Raw genomic sequence first — 21,287 nt, forward strand, 5'->3', positions numbered from 1 at the left:
TTCCATGTCTCCTCTCTCTCTCTCTCGCTGTCTCCTCTCTCCTCCCTCCCTCCCTCCTCTCCTCTCTCTCCCTCTCTCTCGCTGGTCTCCTCTCTCCCTCCCTCTCTCTCGCTGTCTCCTCTCTCCCCCCTCTCCTCGCTGTCTCCTCTCTCTCCCTCCCCTCTCTCGCTGTCTCCTCTCTCCCTCCCTCTCTTTCGCTGTCTCCTCTCTCTCTCTCTCCTCGCTGTCTCCTCTCTCTCCCTCTCTCTCGCTGGTCTCCCTCTCTCCTCTCCCTCTCTCTCGGCTGTCTTCTCTCTCTCCCTCTCTTCTCGCTGTCTCTCTGTCTCCCTCTCTCTCCGGTCTCCTCTCTTCCCCTCTCTCGCTGTCCTCCTCTCTCTCTCCCTCTCTCTCGCTGTCTCCTCTCTCTCCTCCTCTCTCTCTCGCTGTCTCCTCTCTCTCTCCCTCTCTCTCGCTGTCTCCTCTCTCCCTCCCTCTCTCTCGCTGTCTCCTCTCTCTCGCTGTCTTCTCTCGTGCGGTCTCTGTCTCTCTTCTCCAGGTTTAAAAAGGCTCTTCCATCTTATACCAGGTGTATTCTAACCTCTCTCTCTCCCTCTCTCTCGTCCAGGTGTATAAAGGTTCTGCTACGTCCTACCAGATGCCCGGCCTGCAGCCCAACAGTGAGTACCGCTTCAGGGTGTGTGCCATCCGCCAGTGCCAGGATGCTCCAGAGCTGAGTGGTCCCTACAGCCCCACGGTGACGCTCTCCCCCCAGCGCAGTGAGCTGTCAGCGGGCAGTGTGAGCAGTGTGGGCCCCCGAGCTGGAGCTGACCCCGCCAGGCCCTTAACAGATGAGCAGTGGGCTGCTCTCATCATCATGCTCTGCGCAGTCATCTCCATCCTCATCGCTTTCATCATCCAGTACTTTGTTATCAAGTGAGCTTGTATCTCCCTTGTTCTTCTCCTCCGTCTCCTCCTCCCCAGTTCCTCCCTTCCTTCTCCTCCAAGCTACAGGGTTACAGCTGTAATTTCCTGTTGATGTTGTAGTTTATTTCTGTTGTCACCTCTGGGTTGATTATGATTAGCACCGGTGAGGGAGTCCAGGAGGCAGGAAGTCCAGAGGAAATGATAGCTTCCTGTCTTCCCCCTCCCTAACCTCCCTTTACAGAAGCCTCTCAATGTTTAACAAGAAGACACCGCTGTGTTTCGTTACCCTGCACAGAATAGAGTAGCACATTATGAGTCATAATACCCATAACACCAAGAGGTCAAACAGGGAAATGGTTCCAATTGTTTGTTTTTTTCACATAGTGGATTTTTAGAAACACTTCAAATAAGGGCTGTGTTTGCGTGGAGGCTTGCCCTGTTGTGCCAGTTTGATAACCCTTGTAAATCTCTTTCAGACAAAGTGACTTTCGTCAATATATTCACCTTTATTTACCCTGCAAAACTTAAATGCTAATTAGCTGCTAATGTGGCTATCATAAAGAACTACAAATACCATGATGATCTGGACGAGACTGCCGAATCGAGGCAAAGGTAAGAATCTCTGGATTAACTATCTATTGTTAGCTAAATGTAGTAATGAATAAATTGGCAAAAAAAGAAATAATAAATGGACAATTCTGACAACTGTCTTGTGCAAGTTTTAAGTTGACACAATAGTGTGATCTCGTCCAGATCATCAAGGTGTCAACTAGAGATGACGTGCAGGAGCTTGCTGTCAATTTTGTCGTTTTGCATGTTGTCTACTTTGATGCTAATTAGCATTTTCACATCTGAGAGTAAAATGGAGCCGAAATATATTGATAAAAGTCCTAGAGAAATTTACAGGGTTATCAAAAATGTCCCGCCAGGCCTAAGCCTACACAAAACACAGCCCTTCATGTGAAGTGTTTCTAAAAAAAAATCCCCTATGTGGAAAAAATGAATGGTGGAAATACTATTGGAACCATTTCCCTGTTTGACCGCTAGGTTTTATGGGTATTGGTATTGTGACACCTCCACTGTGAGGCTCTATGCTTCATTGTGATTGGTTAACCTGTACAGAATGGATAATGAAGGAGCAGGTTTTTACAGTTAAAAGATAAATTTCACTCACCATGTACGTGTCCAACCATATATATGTATAGATTATTAATTTATTTATATCGGTGGTTAAAAGGGTCCGGTATGACACTATGTTAGTATATAGGTTTATATTATATAACATATGTGCTGTTAGGACCTGGGACCTGATTTGGCCAGTGTTTTGCACAGAAACGCACGATACACAGGTGTAGGTGTGCCACAGTTAAACATGCTGGCTTCACGACGTGCTCGTGGGAAATGGGAAGCTGGTAAATGGTACGTCTGTGACAGGATCAATAAGATTCAAGCTAGCTTTGATAGGCTTGCTAACGTCGCTTATAATAAAGTTTGCTAGCTTAACGTTGACAGATATGGTCAGACTAGCTACATTTATCCAAATTGATACGGTTGTAATTGTCAGAAACAGAATTTGTTGTCATTTGTTTTGGTTGGAAAAGGTTTTAAGGTCAGTGGTGAAACTCGAGTAACATCATTTTCTCAGAGTTTCCCCGCGTGTAATTCCGACTTGAAGGTCATTCAAGTGAAATTTCCAACTGTGAACTGGGAACTTCCGATAACTCCGATTAGCATGCGAACACAGCAACAGTTAGGAAGTGGCTGGGCGAGTGGGTGTGGGGAGGTCAGAGGTCAGGTGTACTACAGAGATACCTAGGAAGGGGGAAGTGGCCACCACACCTTCTGTAGTTTATATAAAGGGTTAAATAGAGAGGAAGAATATATATCCAATTCTTGTTTGCATTATAGAATGTTCATTTAGCACTTTCTAATTTTGTTGATGTTCAGAGGGGCGTAGGGACGCAGAAGTTGACTGGAGAAACGGTAGTATATTTTTGTATAGTGAAGACACAAGGACATGTTAGTTGTTGGAGAAGTTAATCGCTCAGAAGTAGAGTTTAGGGGAAAATAAACACATAAAACCAAACTAACACAATGATGATGATGAATAATTCTAATTATTTTTACTATCCTGTAGCTTGTATTCACAATCATGCAGAATTTTGTTGTTTTTGTTGTTCTTTAGCACAAAACATGTACTTCGCTTACTATCCATATTATCTATGTTTTTTTGTGTGTGTTTTTTTTTTCACTACTTAATTTTGCACCTTAAGTGAAAGAGGAAACCTTGACTGAATGTGTCTTGGTTTTGTTATCCATTTTATAGAACTACGTATTTTCAGATTGTACAAGCCCTACTGGTGTTTTGGGTGTTTTAAAAGTTCCAGTACACCTACCACCATGACGTGTTGTCATAGTAACAACAGATGTTTGTTTTTTTCTCCCGATGGTATCAGACCAGTTTGTTGTTTTCAGAGGATTAAAGAAAACAAAATAAACTTGGATGCATTTTCTTAATTTCTCTTTTTTAATTGTATTTTTAGAAAACACAATTTGTTGTTTTGTTTATTTTTATTTTTTAGCAATATTGATTTGATGTTATCAAACATATAATACATTATAATATTAATCACGATGAAATGAAATAGTAGTATTTGGAGGATATCAACGTTTCTGATTTATTTTTGATTTCTTTACATCAGAGTCATTCATGTGAATATCTATTTTTTTACAAGATTGAAGTATATGGTATTATAACCTATGTCCAGAGGAAATAAGAAAACACCTACGTAGCTAAATAATCATAAACCATAATGAGTCCAAACCACCGTAGATCAGAACTGTGTTAACTCGTACTTCCTGTTGATCTAAAGTTTGGCCTTTTTTTTTTTTTACGTTTTTTTTTTTTTGCGGACACATACTTCCTTCACGCCATTTCACCCGGTGCGTGGTGCTACACGTCACGGGAGGGGGGAGGGGGGGGTCGTAGATTTCAGCGTCACCGTATGGGTGCACACAGTATAGACCCAGCTGAGCACTCGCTCAAGTCTGGATGGTGGAATCTATTCAACACACCCGCTACAGGTTTACACTGCACAAATGTATTTTTTTAAATCACATTTAAACCACTTGTCTTTCCTCCAGTATTGTCTTGTGATGGATCTTGCGGTTTCATCGGGGGAAGTAAACAAAATGGCGTCGCTGAATTCACGTTATGTTTTGCCTATTTCATGCAGCCACAGAATAGAAGGAAGCTAAACCAACCATTATTTTTGTATTTGAATTTCATTGTTTAAAGTTGAGAGATAACGGTCACTCAAAGTAAGGGAATGTTCAATGAGGCTGGGTGTTTTAAGTTCTCCTCCAGGATGATACGGTGTAGATGATACGGTGTAGTTGGTAGATGATACGGTGTAGTTGGTAGATGATACGGTGTAGTTGGTAGATGATACGGTGTAGCTGATAGATGATACGGTGTAGTTAGTAGATGATACGGTGTAGTTAGTAGATGATACGGTGTAGATGATACGGTGTAGATGATACGGTGTAGCTGGTAGATGATACGGTGTAGTTGGTAGATGATACGGTGTAGTTGGTAGATGATACGGTGTAGCTGATAGATGATACGGTGTAGTTAGTAGATGATACGGTGTAGATGGTAGATGCTACGGTGTAGCTGGTAGATGATACGGTGTAGCTGGTAGATGATACGGTGTAGTTAGTAGATGATACGGTGTAGATGGTAGATGCTACGGTGTAGCTGGTAGATGATACGGTGTAGTTGGTAGATGATACGGTGTAGCTGGTAGATGATACGGTGTAGTTGGTAGATGATACGGTGTAGCTGGTAGATGATACGGTGTAGCTGATAGATGATACGGTGTAGCTGGTAGATGATACGGTGTAGCTGGTAGATGATACGGTGTAGCTGGTAGATGATACGGTGTAGCTGGTAGATGATACGGTGTAGCTGGTAGATGATACGGTGTAGATGGTAGATGATACGGTGTAGATGGTAGATGATACGGTGTAGTTGGTAGATGATACGGTGTAGCTGGTAGATGATACGGTGTAGCTGGTAGATGATACGGTGTAGCTGGTAGATGATACGGTGTAGTTGGTAGATGATACGGTGTAGCTGGTAGATGATACGGTGTCGCTGGTAGATGATACGGTGTAGATGATACGGTGTAGCTGGTAGATGATACAGTGTAGCTGGTAGATGATACGGTGTCGCTGGTAGATGATACGGTGTAGATGATACGGTGTAGCTGGTAGATGATACAGTGTAGCTGGTAGATGATACGGTGTAGCTGGTAGATGATACGGTGTAGCTGGTAGATGATACGGTGTAGTTGCCCTCCAACAAATAGAAGACCAAGGACATCCGAAATCCATCAGTTTAACGAATGAAGTAACGCTGAAACCGAATGTGTGTGTGAGAGAATCTAATTGACACATAGTCTAATTGAATTACGTAAATTACAAAATACTGACATTTTAATCGATAACAAATTACATGACCTTCCCCTTGAATTCTATCAAATAAAATACTGAAGCCTTTTCAAATATACGCGGTAAACTGAGAACCATTGACAACACGATGACACAAGTCACTGAAAAGGATTGGGGAAAGGCTCAGTTAATCTGATTTTGTTCAATCGAAACACCAATCATTTAATCCCTGTGATTGACAGACATGTTGACTAACCAAATTGCAGTGAAATTAGATGATAAATCTAGTCATGATTAGTTTCATATATTTAATTCAGTTAAATTTAGTAGATCGACTTAATAGCAGCAACCATGAACGTGCTAAACTTGACGTTACACACCCGTTGACATTGGGGACCACATTTTTTTCCAGCCACTCTGTAGCTAGCACGTTGAACAACGTGGGCGCGCGTCGGACAGTCCTTGCACTCTGTAGTTGGCACGTTGAACAACGTGGGCGCGCGTCGGACGGTCCTTGCACTCTGTAGCTAGCACGTTGAACAACGTGGGCGCGCGTCGGACGGTCCTCGCACTTTGAAACCCACACAGGCACCTGTTACGTATAACTCCGCCCACCGGGTAAAAATGGCATGAAAATGAGTACGAGTCCCTCTTTTTTTTTTTTTTTTTTTTTTCCCCCTCTGTGTGTTCCAAGTCTTTGTGACCGATTGCCGAGTTATGCGAGCTAATCAATGTAGTCTGTGATCAGGCAGCAGTCTTGTGTTGTGTTTTGTTATGGACCAATATGATTCTGGCTGTTGCAACCATTATAATGATGATGATGATGATGATGATGATGATGATACAGGTACTTTGCAAACGTTTTTTTGGGGGGGGGGGGAATTACATTGATTTGGTCGACCGGGCATCTTTTTGATTTCTGATGTCTTAATTCTTTTTGTCGTTTTTTTAAAAGAATGAAATTCCAACCAAAAATTTGATAGTGGTTGCATCGTGTGATTGCATCGTGTGATTGCATCGTAACACCTCAGCGTGGTGGCAGATCACTGGGCTGAGGGAGAGAAAGAAGAAACAAAACGCTACAACAACAAAACAAACAAAAAAAGAATTAAAATATGCACAACAAAAAATGAGACCATTTTTATGTAATTTTAATGTTTGCAGTTACCTCATAACACCGTACATTCCAAAATGAAAATTTGTTATACTATAAATACTACCAGTACCAGACATATCACTTTCAAATGTTCGTTATGGGAATCAAATTGTATAATCATAAGTATGTATCTAAAGTGTATCTGTATAGCCATGATATCTACAAAGATCCATGCACAATAAAGATTTATAATTCTTAATTTCACCTTGTCTTGATTTGTCATGTCATGTTTTCCTCTACAATTTTTGTGGACCCCCCCCCCCCCCCCCAAAAGGTCAGTCCAAAGGATATCGAGGATCTGGATCCTGAATGGAGGAATGGTCTTAAGATTTCTCCCAATGTCTATAAAACATTGGAAAGGATGAATCTTCTCAGTGCTAGAATATTGCTAATCTTTTACATTTTTTTTTTTTGATACCAGTTAAGATAAATATATATTTTTTTCCTGAGCAATTGTATTTGTATAAAATAATACAATTTCCAACATTTTTGGAGCACACAATGTGTTGTATTTTTATAGTATTTTTATTTTGCTCATGTTGATCAAGGGTGCCAATTTTGTACCTGACTGTGTTACCCATGATTCTTGAAAAATATAACTTATAAAATGCCTCAACTGTCCTACCCCATCAGAACCCAAAGGACAAGCTTGTTTTACTAGTTGTAAAACAGGCTCTGTATAGCAACATATTCAAAACATGATTAAACCAATAAGGTCAATGGATGGTCAGTCCTTCCGTTTCTCTGTCCTATGAATTTGAGAGTGGTTACATTCCTCCTGACCCATCGCTCAGCTTTTTAACCAAAACAGTGGCAGGGTGTATCTTTTGTTATTGTTTGTACTGCAGAGTGCCCCTTTTTATAAGGCTGACTGAGAAAAGGCAAATATATTTTATTCATGCAGTAGTTCCCATCCCTTTTCAGGTAAATTACCACCGAGTACATTTTACTTTGCCCACAGAGTACCCCTGAAGTACCCCATCTTGCACATTTTACCAGTAAGCCTAGGATCTCATGAGTCTTCCCATGTACCCACTGTGGCTAGATTAGGTACCCCCAGTGCTCTTAGTACCCGCTGGTTGGGAAACACTGTATTAATTGATACAGGAACTGTCGTGGAGTTTTTTTTTTTGCGGGAGGAGGGGGGGAAGAGCTATTAAACTGTTTGGCAGGTTGTTTTGGAACAGAAGAGAAGGTTTTAAAAACCTCCAGACGTTTACAGATTCTCCCCTTTGACTAGTCTGTCGTAAAGAACACGATGAATGTTCCTGGGGCCAAAGACTGACACTAGAACAGTTTTAGGGAAGGGAGTTGGCAAGGGTCTGACTGGGATCAGAAATTGTCCCAGGCCTTTTTATCACCTCAAAGCGCCACCGTTTCTCCCTTTCCAGACCCTCTGTTATTAAACACCAATGAAGACCGGCCCACTGGGCTTAGAATGGACCTGGCGATTTGCCCAAACTTCCCTTTGTCCATCCTAGTCCACCCCTAGGAGTTGGGGATGCTGATGCTGCTTTTCGGTCATGCTCCAGCCAGCTACGACACATCTTCACACACGTCCCAATGCGAACATCTGCCACCTGATAAGTCAGCCGTCCTGTTCTGCTACCGAGTGGCCATTTTTATGGCTTTTTGAGAGATGTCTCGTTAGAAATCAAATCAAATCAAATTTTATTTGTCACATACACATGGTTAGCAGATGTTAATGCGAGTGTAGTCGAAATGCTTGTGCTTCTAGTTCCGACAATGCAGTAATAACGAACAAGTAATCTAACTAACAATTCCAAAAAACTACTGTCTTATACACAGTGTAAGGGGATAAAGAATATGTACATAAGGATATATGAATGAGTGATGGTACAGAGCAGCATAGGCAAGATACAGTAGATGATATTGAGTACAGTATAACATATGAGATGAGTATGTAAACAAAGTGGCATAGTTAAAGTGGCTAGTGATACGTGTATTACATAAGGATGCAGTCGATGATATAGAGTACAGTATATACGTATGCATATGAGATGAATAATGTAGGGTAAGTAACATTATATAAGGTAGCATTGTTTAAAGTGGCTAGTGATATATTTACATCATTTCCCATCAATTCCCATTATTAAAGTGGCTGGAGTTAATAAGCAATGAGGGGAAAGACAAAGATTGGTGTTCAAATTAGCCTTGTAACTACTTAATGTGGCAAATAAATGCCACGCGTAACATCATTTATGCGGTAAAGATATCGTGACACATTCCCCTGACAGTCGATTAGCAGGGGACACACGGAGAAAAGGCTCAAGCCGAGCCAGGGAGACATGATAGTTGTGTTAGCCGAGCCAGGAAGTCAGGATGGTAGTGTTAGCCGAGCCAGGGAGACATGATGGTAGTGTTAGCCGAGCCAGGGAGACATGATGGTAGTGTTAGCCGAGCCAGGGAGACATGATGGTTGTGTTAGCCGAGCCAGGGAGACATGATGGTTGTGGTTGTGTTAGCCGAGCCAGGGAGACATGATGGTTGTGTTAGCCGAGCCAGGGAGACATGATGGTTGTGTTAGCCGAGCCAGGGAGACATGATGGTAGTGTTAGCCGAGCCAGGGAGACATGATGGTTGTGTTAGCCGAGCCAGGGAGACATGATGGTTGTGTAAGCCGAGCCAGGGAGACATGATAGTTGTGTTAGCCGAGCCAGGGAGACATGATGGTAGTGTTAGCCGAGCCAGGGAGACATGATGGTTGTGTTAGCCGAGCCAGGGAGACATGATGGTTGTGTTAGCCGAGCCAGGGAGACATGATGGTTGTGTTAGCCGAGCCAGGGAGTCAGGATGGTTGTGTTAGCCGAGCCAGGGAGACAGGATGGTTGTGTTAGCCGAGCCAGGGAGACAGGATGGTTGTGGTTGTGTTAGACGAGCCAGGGAGACATGATGGTAGTGTTAGCCGAGCCAGGGAGACATGATAGTTGTGTTAGCCGAGCCAGGGAGACATGATAGTTGTGTTAGCCGAGCCAGGATGGTTGTGTTAGCCGAGCCAGGGAGACATGATGGTTGTGGTTGTGTAAGCCGAGCCAGGGAGACATGATAGTTGTGTTAGCCGAGCCAGGATGGTTGTGTAAGCCGAGCCAGGGAGACATGATAGTTGTGGTAGCCGAGCCAGGGAGACATGATGGTTGTGTTAGCCGAGCCAGGGAGACATGATAGTTGTGTTAGCCGAGCCAGGGAGACAGGATGGTTGTGTTAGCCGAGCCAGGGAGACATGATGGTTGTGGTTGTGTTAGCCGAGCCAGGGAGACATGATAGTTGTGTTAGCCGAGCCAGGATGGTTGTGTAAGCCGAGCCAGGGAGACATGATAGTTGTGTTAGCCGAGCCAGGGAGACAGGATGGTTGTGTTAGCCGAGCCAGGGAGACATGATAGTTGTGTTAGCCGAGCCAGGGAGACAGGATGGTAGTGTTAGCCGAGCCAGGGAGACATGATAGTTGTGGTTGTGTTAGCTAAGCCAGGGAGACATGATAGTTGTGGTTGTGTTAGCCGAGCCAGGGAGACATGATAGGTGTGGTTGTGTTAGCCGAGCCAGGGAGACATGATAGTTGTGGTTGTGTAAGCCGAGCCAGGGAGACATGATAGTAGTGTTAGCTGAGCCAGGGAGACATGATGGTTGTGGTTGTGTTAGCCGAGCCAGGGAGACAGGATGGTTGTGTTAGCCGAGCCAGGGAGACATGATGGTTGTGTAAGCCGAGCCAGGGAGACATGATAGTTGTGTAAGCCGAGCCAGGGAGATGATGGTTGTGTAAGCCGAGCCAGGGAGACATGATGGTTGTGTTAGCCGAGCCAGGGAGACATGATAGTTGTGTTAGCCGAGCCAGGGAGACAGGATGGTTGTGTTAGCCGAGCCAGGGAGACATGATGGTAGTGTTAGCCGAGCCAGGGAGACAGGACGGTTGTGTTAGCCGAGCCAGGGAGACAGGATGGTTGTGTTAGCCGAGCCAGGGAGACATGATGGTTGTGTTAACCGAGCCAGGGAGACATGATGGTTGTGTTAGCCGAGCCAGGGAGACATGATGGTTGTGTTAGCCGAGCCAGGGAGACAGGATGGTTGTGTTAGCCGAGCCAGGGAGACATGATAGTTGTGGTTGTGTAAGCCGAGCCAGGGAGATGATGGTAGTGTTAGCCGAGCCAGGGAGACATGATGGTTGTGTTAGCCGAGCCAGGGAGACATGATAGTTGTGTTAGCCGAGCCAGGGAGACATGATGGTTGTGTTAGCCGAGCCAGGGAGACATGATGGTTGTGTTAGCCGAGCCAGGGAGACATGATGGTTGTGTTAGCCGAGCCAGGGAGACATGATAGTTGTGTTAGCCGAGCCAGGATGGTTGTGTTAGCCGAGCCAGGGAGACAGGATAGTTGTGTTAGCCGAGCCAGGGAAACATGATGGTTGTGTTAGCCGAGCCAGGATGGTTGTGTAAGCCGAGCCAGGGAGACATGATAGTTGTGTTAGCTGAGCCAGGATGCTTGTGTTAGCCGAGCCAGGGAGACATGATGGTTGTGTTAGCCGAGCCAGGGAGACATGATAGTTGTGGTTGTGTTAGCCGAGCCAGGGAGACATGATAGTTGTGTTAGCCGAGCCAGGGAGACATGATAGTTGTGTTAGCCGAGCCAGGGAGACAGGATGGTTGTGTTAGCCGAGCCAGGGAGACATGATGGTTGTGGTTGTGTAAGCCGAGCCAGGGAGACATGATAGTTGTGTTAGCCGAGCCAGGATGGTTGTGTTAGCCGAGCCAGGGAGACATGATAGTTGTGTTAGCCGAGCCAGGGAGACATGATAGTTGTGTTAGCCGAGCCAGGGAGACATGATAGTTGTGGTTGTGTTAGCCAAGCCAGGGAGACATGATAGTTGTGGTTGTGTTAGCCGAGCCAGGATGGTTGTGTAAGCCGAGCCAGGGAGACATGATAGTTGTATTAGCCGAGCCAGGATGCTTGTGTTAGCCGAGCCAGGGAGACATGATGGTTGTGTTAGCCGAGCCAGGGAGACATGATAGTTGTGGTTGTGTTAGCCGAGCCAGGGAGACATGATGGTTGTGTTAGCCGAGCCAGGGAGACATGATAGTTGTGTAAGCCGAGCCAGGGAGACATGATAGTTGTGTTAGCCGAGCCAGGGAGACATGATGGTTTGTGGTTGTGTAAGCCGAGCCAGGGAGACATGATAGTTGTGTTAGCCGAGCCAGGATGGTTGTGTAAGCCGAGCCAGGGAGACATGATAGTTGTGTTAGCCGAGCCAGGGAGACATGATAGTTGTGTTAGCCGAGCCAGGGAGACATGATAGTTGTGTTAGCCGAGCCAGGGAGACAGGATGGTAGTGTTAGCCGAGCCAGGGAGACATGATAGTTGTGGTTGTGTTAGCCGAGCCAGGGAGACAGGATGGTTGTGTTAGCCGAGCCAGGGAGACAGGATGGTTGTGTTAGCCGAGCCAGGGAGACATGATGGTTGTGTTAGCCGAGCCAGGGAGACATGATGGTTGTGTTAGCCGAGCCAGGGAGACAGGATGGTTGTGTTAGCCGAGCCAGGGAGACATGGACAACACACACGTTCATTCATTCCTCTGTTTACATGTTTATCTCTTGTTGAGGGACGGATGGAGTGATGAAGGGGAGAGGTTTTGGGGGAAAGGGACAAACACGCTCGACCTGTCGAAGGGGGGGGGGGGGTCCGTCCTGTCGAGTGGAGAAACAGAATCCTTCCCCCTGGAGAGCCATTCCTGGTCAACTAGTGAGGTCAGTGACAAGCTAGGAGTCAGGGGGTTGTGTGGGGACACCCACAAACATGGCAAAATGCCAACCTGAGGAAGAGGGGGGAGGAAGAGGGGAGGGGGTCAGGGGGTTGTGTGGGGACACCCACAAACATGGCAAAATGCCAACTGAAACTAGACGGGGGGGTCAGAAGATAGAGAACAAACTGTTGCATGGCCCTGTTCATAAAGCCGTGTTGCATGGACCTGCTCAGAAAGCTGTGTTCCTGGTTGTAACTGTGTTGCTGGTTGTAACTGTGTTCCTGGTTGTAGCTGTGTTGCTGGTTGTAGCTGTGTTGCATGGCCCTGTTCATAAAGCTGTGTTGCTGGTTGTAGCTGGTTGTAACTGTGTTGCATGGCCCTGTTCATAAAGCTGTGTTCCTGGTTGTAACTGTGTTGCATGGCCCTGTTCATAAAGCTGTGTTCCTGGTTGTAACTGTGTTCCTGGTTGTAACTGTGTTCCTGGTTGTAACTGTGTTGCATGGCACTGGTCATAAAGCTGTGTTCCTGATTGTAACTGTGTTGCTGGTTGTAACTGTGTTCCTGGTTGTAACTGTGTTGCATGGCCCTGTTCATAAAGCTGTGTTCCTGGTTGTAACTGTGTTGCATGGCCCTGTTCATAAAGCTGTGTTCCTGGTTGTAACTGTGTTCCTGGTTGTAACTGTGTTGCATGGCACTGGTCATAAAGCTGTGTTCCTGGTTGTAACTGTGTTCCTGGTTGTAACTGTGTTGCATGGCCCTGTTCATAAAGCTGTGTTCCTGGTTGTAACTGTGTTCCTGGTTGTAACTGTGTTGCATGGCCCTGTTCATAAAGCTGTGTTCCTGGTTGTAACTGTGTTCCTGGTTGTAACTGTGTTGCATGGCCCTGGTCATAAAGCTGTGTTCCTGGTTGTAACTGTGTTCCTGGTTGTAACTGTGTTGCATGGCCCTGTTCATAAAGCTGTGTTCCTGGTTGTAACTGTGTTCCTGGTTGTAACTGTGTTGCATGGCCCTGTTCATAAAGCTGTGTTCCTGGTTGTAACTGTGTTCCTGGTTGTAACTGTGTTGCATGGCCCTGGTCATAAAGCTGTGTTCCTGGTTGTAACTGTGTTCCTGGTTGTAACTGTGTTGCATGGCCCTGTTCATAAAGCTGTGTTCCTGGTTGTAACTGTGTTCCTGGTTGTAACTGTGTTGCATGGCCCTGGTCATAAAGATGTGTTCCTGGTTGTAACTGTGTTCCTGGTTGTAACTGTGTTCCTGGTTGTAACTGTGTTGCATGGCACTGGTCATAAAGCTGTGTTCCTGATTGTAACTGTGTTGCTGGTTGTAACTGTGTTCCTGGTTGTAACTGTGTTGCATGGCCCTGTTCATAAAGCTGTGTTCCTGGTTGTAACTGTGTTCCTGGTTGTAACTGTGTTGCATGGCCCTGTTCATAAAGCTGTGTTCCTGGTTGTAACTGTGTTGCATGGCCCTGTTCATAAAGCTGTGTTCCTGGTTGTAACTGTGTTCCTGGTTGTAACTGTGTTGCATGGCACTGGTCATAAAGCTGTGTTCCTGGTTGTAACTGTGTTCCTGGTTGTAACTGTGTTGCATGGCCCTGTTCATAAAGCTGTGTTCCTGGTTGTAACTGTGTTCCTGGTTGTAACTGTGTTGCATGGCCCTGTTCATAAAGCTGTGTTCCTGGTTGTAACTGTGTTCCTGGTTGTAACTGTGTTGCATGGCCCTGGTCATAAAGCTGTGTTCCTGGTTGTAACTGTGTTCCTGGTTGTAACTGTGTTGCATGGCCCTGTTCATAAAGCTGTGTTCCTGGTTGTAACTGTGTTCCTGGTTGTAACTGTGTTGCATGGCCCTGTTCATAAAGCTGTGTTCCTGGTTGTAACTGTGTTCCTGGTTGTAACTGTGTTGCATGGCCCTGGTCATAAAGCTGTGTTCCTGGTTGTAACTGTGTTCCTGGTTGTAACTGTGTTGCATGGCCCTGGTCATAAAGCTGTGTTCCTGGTTGTAACTGTGTTCCTGGTTGTAACTGTGTTGCATGGCACTGGTCATAAAGCTGTGTTCCTGGTTGTAACTGTGTTGCATGGCACTGGTCATAAAGCTGTGTTCCTGGTTGTAACTGTGTTGCATGGCACTGGTCATAAAGCTGTGTTCCTGGTTGTAACTGTGTTCCTGGTTGTAGCTGTGTTCCTGGTCATAAAGCTGTGTTCCTGGTTGTAACTGTGTTGCTGGTTGTAACTGTGTTCCTGGTTGTAACTGTGTTGCATGGCCCTGTTCATAAAGCTGTGTTCCTGGTTGTAACTGTGTTGCTGGTTGTAACTGTGTTCCTGGTTGTAACTGTGTTGCATGGCCCTGTTCATAAAGCTGTGTTCCTGGTTGTAACTGTGTTCCTGGTTGTAACTGTGTTGCATGGCCCTGTTCATAAAGCTGTGTTCCTGGTTGTAACTGTGTTCCTGGTTGTAACTGTGTTGCATGGCCATGTTCACAAAGCTGTGTTCCTGGTTGTAACTGTGTTGCTGGTTGTAACTGTGTTCCTGGTTGTAACTGTGTTGCATGGCCCTGTTCATAAAGCTGTGTTCCTGGTTGTAACTGTGTTCCTGGTTGTAACTGTGTTGCATGGCCCTGTTCATAAAGCTGTGTTCCTGGTTGTAACTGTGTTGCATGGCCCTGTTCATAAAGCTGTGTTCCTGGTTGTAACTGTGTTCCTGGTTGTAACTGTGTTGCATGGCCCTGTTCATAAAGCTGTGTTCCTGGTTGTAACTGTGTTCCTGGTTGTAACTGTGTTGCATGGCCCTGTTCATAAAGCTGTGTTCCTGGTTGTAACTGTGTTCCTGGTTGTAACTGTGTTGCATGGCCCTGTTCATAAAGCTGTGTTCCTGGTTGTAACTGTGTTCCTGGTTGTAACTGTGTTGCATGGCCCTGGTCATAAAGCTGTGTTCCTGGTTGTAACTGTGTTCCTGGTTGTAACTGTGTTGCATGGCACTGGTCATAAAGCTGTGTTCCTGGTTGTAACTGTGTTGCTGGTTGTAACTGTGTTCCTGGTTGTAACTGTGTTGCATGGCCCTGTTCATAAAGCTGTGTTCCTGGTTGTAACTGTGTTCCTGGTTGTAACTGTGTTGCATGGCCCTGTTCATAAAGCTGTGTTCCTGGTTGTAACTGTGTTGCATGGCCCTGTTCATAAAGCTGTGTTCCTGGTTGTAACTGTGTTCCTGGTTGTAACTGTGTTGCATGGCACTGGTCATAAAGCTGTGTTCCTGGTTGTAACTGTGTTCCTGGTTGTAACTGTGTTGCATGGCCCTGTTCATAAAGCTGTGTTCCTGGTTGTAACTGTGTTCCTGGTTGTAACTGTGTTGCATGGCCCTGTTCATAAAGCTGTGTTCCTGGTTGTAACTGTGTTCCTGGTTGTAACTGTGTTGCATGGCCCTGGTCATAAAGCTGTGTTCCTGGTTGTAACTGTGTTCCTGGTTGTAACTGTGTTGCATGGCCCTGTTCATAAAGCTGTGTTCCTGGTTGTAACTGTGTTCCTGGTTGTAACTGTGTTGCATGGCCCTGTTCATAAAGCTGTGTTCCTGGTTGTAACTGTGTTCCTGGTTGTAACTGTGTTGCATGGCCCTGGTCATAAAGCTGTGTTCCTGGTTGTAACTGTGTTCCTGGTTGTAACTGTGTTGCATGGCACTGGTCATAAAGCTGTGTTCCTGGTTGTAACTGTGTTCCTGGTTGTAACTGTGTTGCATGGCCCTGTTCATAAAGCTGTGTTCCTGGTTGTAACTGTGTTCCTGGTTGTAACTGTGTTGCATGGCCCTGGTCATAAAGCTGTGTTCCTGGTTGTAACTGTGTTCCTGGTTGTAACTGTGTTGCATGGCACTGGTCATAAAGCTGTGTTCCTGGTTGTAACTGTGTTCCTGGTTGTAACTGTGTTGCATGGCACTGGTCATAAAGCTGTGTTCCTGGTTGTAACTGTGTTGCATGGCACTGGTCATAAAGCTGTGTTCCTGGTTGTAACTGTGTTGCATGGCACTGGTCATAAAGCTGTGTTCCTGGTTGTAACTGTGTTCCTGGTTGTAACTGTGTTGCATGGCACTGGTCATAAAGCTGTGTTCCTGGTTGTAACTGTGTTGCATGGTCCTGGTTGTAACTGTGTTCCTGGTTGTAACTGTGTTGCATGGCACTGGTCATAAAACTGTGTTCCTGGTTGTAACTGTGTTGCATGGCCCTGTTCATAAAGCTGTGTTCCTGGTTGTAACTGTGTTGCATGGCACTGGTCATAAAGCTGTGTTCCTGGTTGTAACTGTGTTGCATGGCACTGGTCATAAAGCTGTGTTCCTGGTTGTAACTGTGTTCCTGGTTGTAACTGTGTTGCATGGCACTGGTCATAAAGCTGTGTTCCTGGTTGTAACTGTGTTGCATGGTCCTGGTTGTAACTGTGTTCCTGGTTGTAACTGTGTTGCATGGCACTGGTCATAAAGCTGTGTTCCTGGTTGTAACTGTGTTGCATGGCCCTGTTCATAAAGCTGTGTTCCTGGTTGTAACTGTGTTGCATGGCCCTGTTCATAAAGCTGTGTTCCTGGTTGTAACTGTGTTCCTGGTTGTAACTGTGTTGCATGGCACTGGTCATAAAGCTGTGTTCCTGGTTGTAACCGTGTTGCATGGTCCTGGTTGTAACTGTGTTCCTGGTTGTAACTGTGTTGCATGGCACTGGTCATAAAGCTGTGTTCCTGGTTGTAACTGTGTTGCATGGCCCTGTTCATAAAGCTGTGTTCCTGGTTGTAATATATTCCCTTTAGGAATCAACAGCTGCTGGAAGTGTATGTTGTCTGTTCACACTGCTTTGCTTTATCTTGGTCCAGGTCGCAGTTGCAAATGAGAACTTGTTCTCAACCAGCCTACCTGGTTAAATAAAGGTGTTCTCAACTAGCCTACCTGGTTAAATAAAGGTGTTCTCAACTAGCCTACCAGGTTAAATAACGGTGTTCTCAACTAGCCTACCTGGTTAAATAAAGGTGTTCTCAACTAGCCTACCAGGTTAAATAAAGGTGTTCTCAACTAGCCTACCTGGTTAAATAAAGGTGTTCTCAACTAGCCTACCTGGTTAAATAAAGGTGTTCTCAACTAGCCTACCTGGTTAAATAAAGGTGTTCTCAACTAGCCTACCTGGTTAAATAAAGGTGTTCTCAACTGGCCTACCTGGTTAAATAAAGGTGTTCTCAACTAGCCTACCTGGTTAAATAAAGGTGTTCTCAACTAGCCTACCAGGTTAAATAAAGGTGTTCTCAACTAGCCTACCTGGTTAAATAAAGGTGAAATAAAAATAAAACAATTTTAAAAACAGCTGCTGGAAGTGTATGAGCTGCTATTTGATTGGTCCTGGTGCTCTCCCCATGCCTTTCCATCGTATTGTGTTTCCTCATATGTTACGTTCCATCAGCTTTGACTGATCATTTCCTGCCGCTGAAATGACTGGTTGCGTCATACCTGTTGGTACATGTTGTGCATCCAAAATAGCACAGGTACACAGAATAGGATGCTATTGGGGCCGCAGCCGGGGTTCTTCTCACGTGTCTACGAGGCCCCGGTGAAGATGTGTGTCTACGAGGCCAGGATGAAGATGTGTGTCTACGAGGCCCCGGTGAAGATGTGTGTCTACGAGGCCCCGGTGAAGATGTGTGTCCACGAGGCCCCGGTGAAGATGTGTGTCCACGAGGCCCCGGTGAAGATGTGTGTCCACGAGGCCCCGGTGAAGGTGTGTGTCCACGAGGCCCCATGTGAAGATGTGTGTCCACGAGGCCCCGGTGAAGATGTGTGTCTACGAGGCCCCGGTGAAGATGTGTGACCACGAGGCCCCGGTGAAGATGTGTGTCCATGAGGCCCCGGTGAAGATGTGTGTCCACGAGGCCCCGGTGAAGATGTGTGTCCACGAGGCCCCGGTGAAAATGTGTGTCCACGAGGCCCCGGTGAAGATGTGTGTCTACGAGGCCCCGGTGAAGATGTGTGTCTACGAGGCCCCGGTGAAGATGTGTGTCCACGAGGCCCCGGTGAAGATGTGTGACCACGAGGCCAGGATGAAGATGTGTGTCTACGAGGCCCCAGTGAAGATGTGTGTCTACGAGGCCCCGGTGAAGATGTGTGTCTACGAGGCCCCGGTGAAGATTTGTGTCCACGAGGTCCGGTGAAGATGTGTGTCCACGAGGCCCCGGTGAAGATGTGTGTCCACGAGGCCCCGGTGAAGATGTGTGTCCACGAGTTCCCGGTGAAGATGTGTGTCCACGAGGCCCCGGTGAAGATGTGTGTCCACGAGGCCCCGGTGAAGATGTGTGTCGACGAGGCCCCGGGGAAGATGTGTGTCTACGAGGCCCCGGTGAAGATGTGTGTCCACGAGGCCCCGGTGAAGATGTGTGTCCACGAGGCCCCGGTGAAGATGTGTGTCTACGAGGCCCCGGTGAAGATGTGTGTCCACGAGGCCCCGGTGAAGATGTGTGTCGACGAGGCCCCGGGGAAGATGTGTGTCTACGAGGCCCCGGTGAAGATGTGTGTCCACGAGGCCCCGGTGAAGATGTGTGTCCACGAGGCCCCGGTGAAGATGTGTGTCTACGAGGCCCCGGTGACGATGTGTGTCCACAAGTTCCCGGTGAAGATGTGTGTCCACGAGGCCCCGGTGAAGATGTGTGTCTACGAGGCCCCGGTGAAGATGTGTGACCACGAGGCCCCGGTGAAGATGTGTGTCTACGAGGCCCCGGTGAAGATTTGTGTCTACGAGGCCCCGGTGAAGATGTGTGTCTACGAGGCCCGGTGAGGATGTGTGTCCACGAGGCCCCGGTGAGGATGTGTGTCCACGAGGCCCCGGTGAAGATGTGTGTCCACGAGGCCCCGGTGAAGATGTGTGTCCACGAGGCCCCGGTGAAGATGTGTGTCCACGAGGCCCCGGTGAAGATGTGTGTCCACGAGGCCCCGGTGAAGATGTGTGTCTACGAGGCCCCGGTGAAGATGTGTGTCTACGAGGCTCCGGTGACGATGTGTGTCTACGAGGCCCCGGTGAAGCCCTTATTTGTCCCATTTTTCATCCAGCCTCTCTCTTTCCCCCTCTCTCCCCTCCAGCTCTCTCTCCATCTCTCTCCTTCCTCCCTCTTTCTCCTTCTCTCTCTCCCTCTCCCTTTCTCTCTCATCTCTCTCCCTATCTCTCTCTCTCCTCCCTCTTTCCCCCATCTCTCTCCATCTCCCTCATCCGCCCCTTCATTATTTGACACACACACACACACACACACACACACACACACACACACACACACACACACACACACACACACACACACACACACACACATGCAGCAACTGCCCCTGTCACTCTGCCTGCAGAGGAGGAGTTGTGATCGAGCTCCATCCCACTTCAGACCTCCTCTCTCCCTTCTACACACACGGCACCAGCGACAGAGAACCCACTCTAAGGACCAGAGAGTATAGAACACACAAGAGGATTCACTTCAGACCTCCTCTCTCCCTTCTACACACACGGCACCAGGGACAGAGAACCCACTCTAAGGACCAGAGAGTATAGAACACACAAGAGGATTCACTTCAGACCTCCTCTCTCCCTTCTACACACACGGCACCAGGGACAGAGAACCCACTCTAAGGACCAGAGAGTGTAGAACACACAAGAGGATTCACTTCAGACCTCCTCTCTCCCTTCTACACACACGGCACCAGGGACAGAGAACCCACTCTAAGGACCAGAGAGTATAGAACACACAAGAGGATTCACTTCAGACCTCCTCTCTCCCTTCTACACACACGGCACCAGGGACAGAGAACCCACTCTAAGGACCAGAGAGTATAGAACACACAAGAGGATTCACTTCAGAGGTAAAGAAGATTATCTCATCGTTGGTTTTCTTATCCCTGTTTGGCCTCTTCACATTTTCATTACTTGTTGATTTATAATGCCGGTGAGTTTTAAGATTAATAATGTATTGATTAATCATGCTGAGATTTAAAAATATATATTTTTCAACAGAGACCTGTTCCTTAGGAAGACATCTCTCTCTGTCTGCCTGTCTCTCTGCGTGTCTGTCTGTCTTTGTCTGTCTCTGACTGTCTCTCTCTCTCTGCCTGTCTCTCTGCGTGTCTGTCTCGGTCTGTCTTTGTCTCTCTCTCTCTGTCTGCCTGTCTCTCTGCGTGTCTGTCTGTCTTTGTCTGTCTCTGACTGTCTCTCTCTCTCTGCCTGTCTCTCTGCGTGTCTGTCTCGGTCTGTCTTTGTCTCTCTCTGACTGTCTGCCTGTCTCTCTGCGTGTCTGTCTCTGTCTGTCTTTGTCTGTCTCTGACTGTCTCTCTCTCTGCCTGTCTCTCTGCGTGTCTGTCTCGGTCTGTCTGTCTGTCTCTGACTGTCTATCTCTCTCTCTGACTGTCTCTGTCTGTCTTTGTCTGTCTCTGACTATCTCTCTCTCTCTCTCTCTGCCTGTCTCTGCGTGTCTTTCTCTGTCTGTCTCTTTCTCTGTCTGTCTCTCTGCGTGTCTATCTCTCTCTGCCTGTCTCTCTGCGTGTCTGTCTCGGTCTGTCTTTGTCTCTCTGACTGTCTCTCTGCGTGTCTTTCTCTGTCTGTCTCTCTGCGTGTCTATCTCTCTCTGCCTGTCTCTCTGCGTGTCTGTCTTTGTCTCTCTGACTGTCTCTCTCTGCCTGTCTCTCTGCCTGTCTCTCTGCCTGTCTGTCTATCTCTCTCTGCCTGTCTCTCTGCGTGTCTGTCTTTGTCTGTCTTACTGTCTGTCTCTCTCTCTCTCTTTCTCACTCTGTGCCTGTCTGTATCTCTACCTGTCTCTCCCCTCTCTCTCCCTCCTTTACTCTCCCCTCTTTCCTCTCTCTCCTTTCCTCTCTCTCTGTCTCCTTTCCTCTCTCTCTCTCCTTTCCTCTCTCTCTCTCCTTTCCTCTCTCTCTCCTTTCCTCTCTCTCACTCTCTCTCTCTCTCTCTCTCTCTCTCTCTCTCTCTCTCTCTCTCTCTCTCCTTTCCTCTCTCTCTCTCTCCTTTCCTCTCTCTCTCTCTCCTTT

General features: G+C 46.9%; 1 protein-coding gene across 2 annotated transcripts in view; it reads left to right on the plus strand.

Moving 5' to 3' along the window:
* Positions 1-6,713, plus strand: part of fndc3a (fibronectin type III domain containing 3A) — a 158,572-nt gene extending 151,859 nt beyond the window's left edge. For both annotated transcript variants that reach the window (XM_031791290.1, XM_031791289.1), the window contains exon 26: positions 605-6,713. In XM_031791290.1, the coding sequence (XP_031647150.1) occupies positions 605-916 (312 nt within the window). In that variant the 3' untranslated portion in view covers positions 917-6,713. The remainder of the gene's footprint in view (positions 1-604) is intronic.
* The last annotated feature ends 14,574 nt before the right edge of the window (positions 6,714-21,287 follow it).

Source organism: Oncorhynchus kisutch, linkage group LG15, assembly GCF_002021735.2.
Source record: "Oncorhynchus kisutch isolate 150728-3 linkage group LG15, Okis_V2, whole genome shotgun sequence".
In the NCBI taxonomy this organism is placed as follows: domain Eukaryota; kingdom Metazoa; phylum Chordata; class Actinopteri; order Salmoniformes; family Salmonidae; genus Oncorhynchus; species Oncorhynchus kisutch.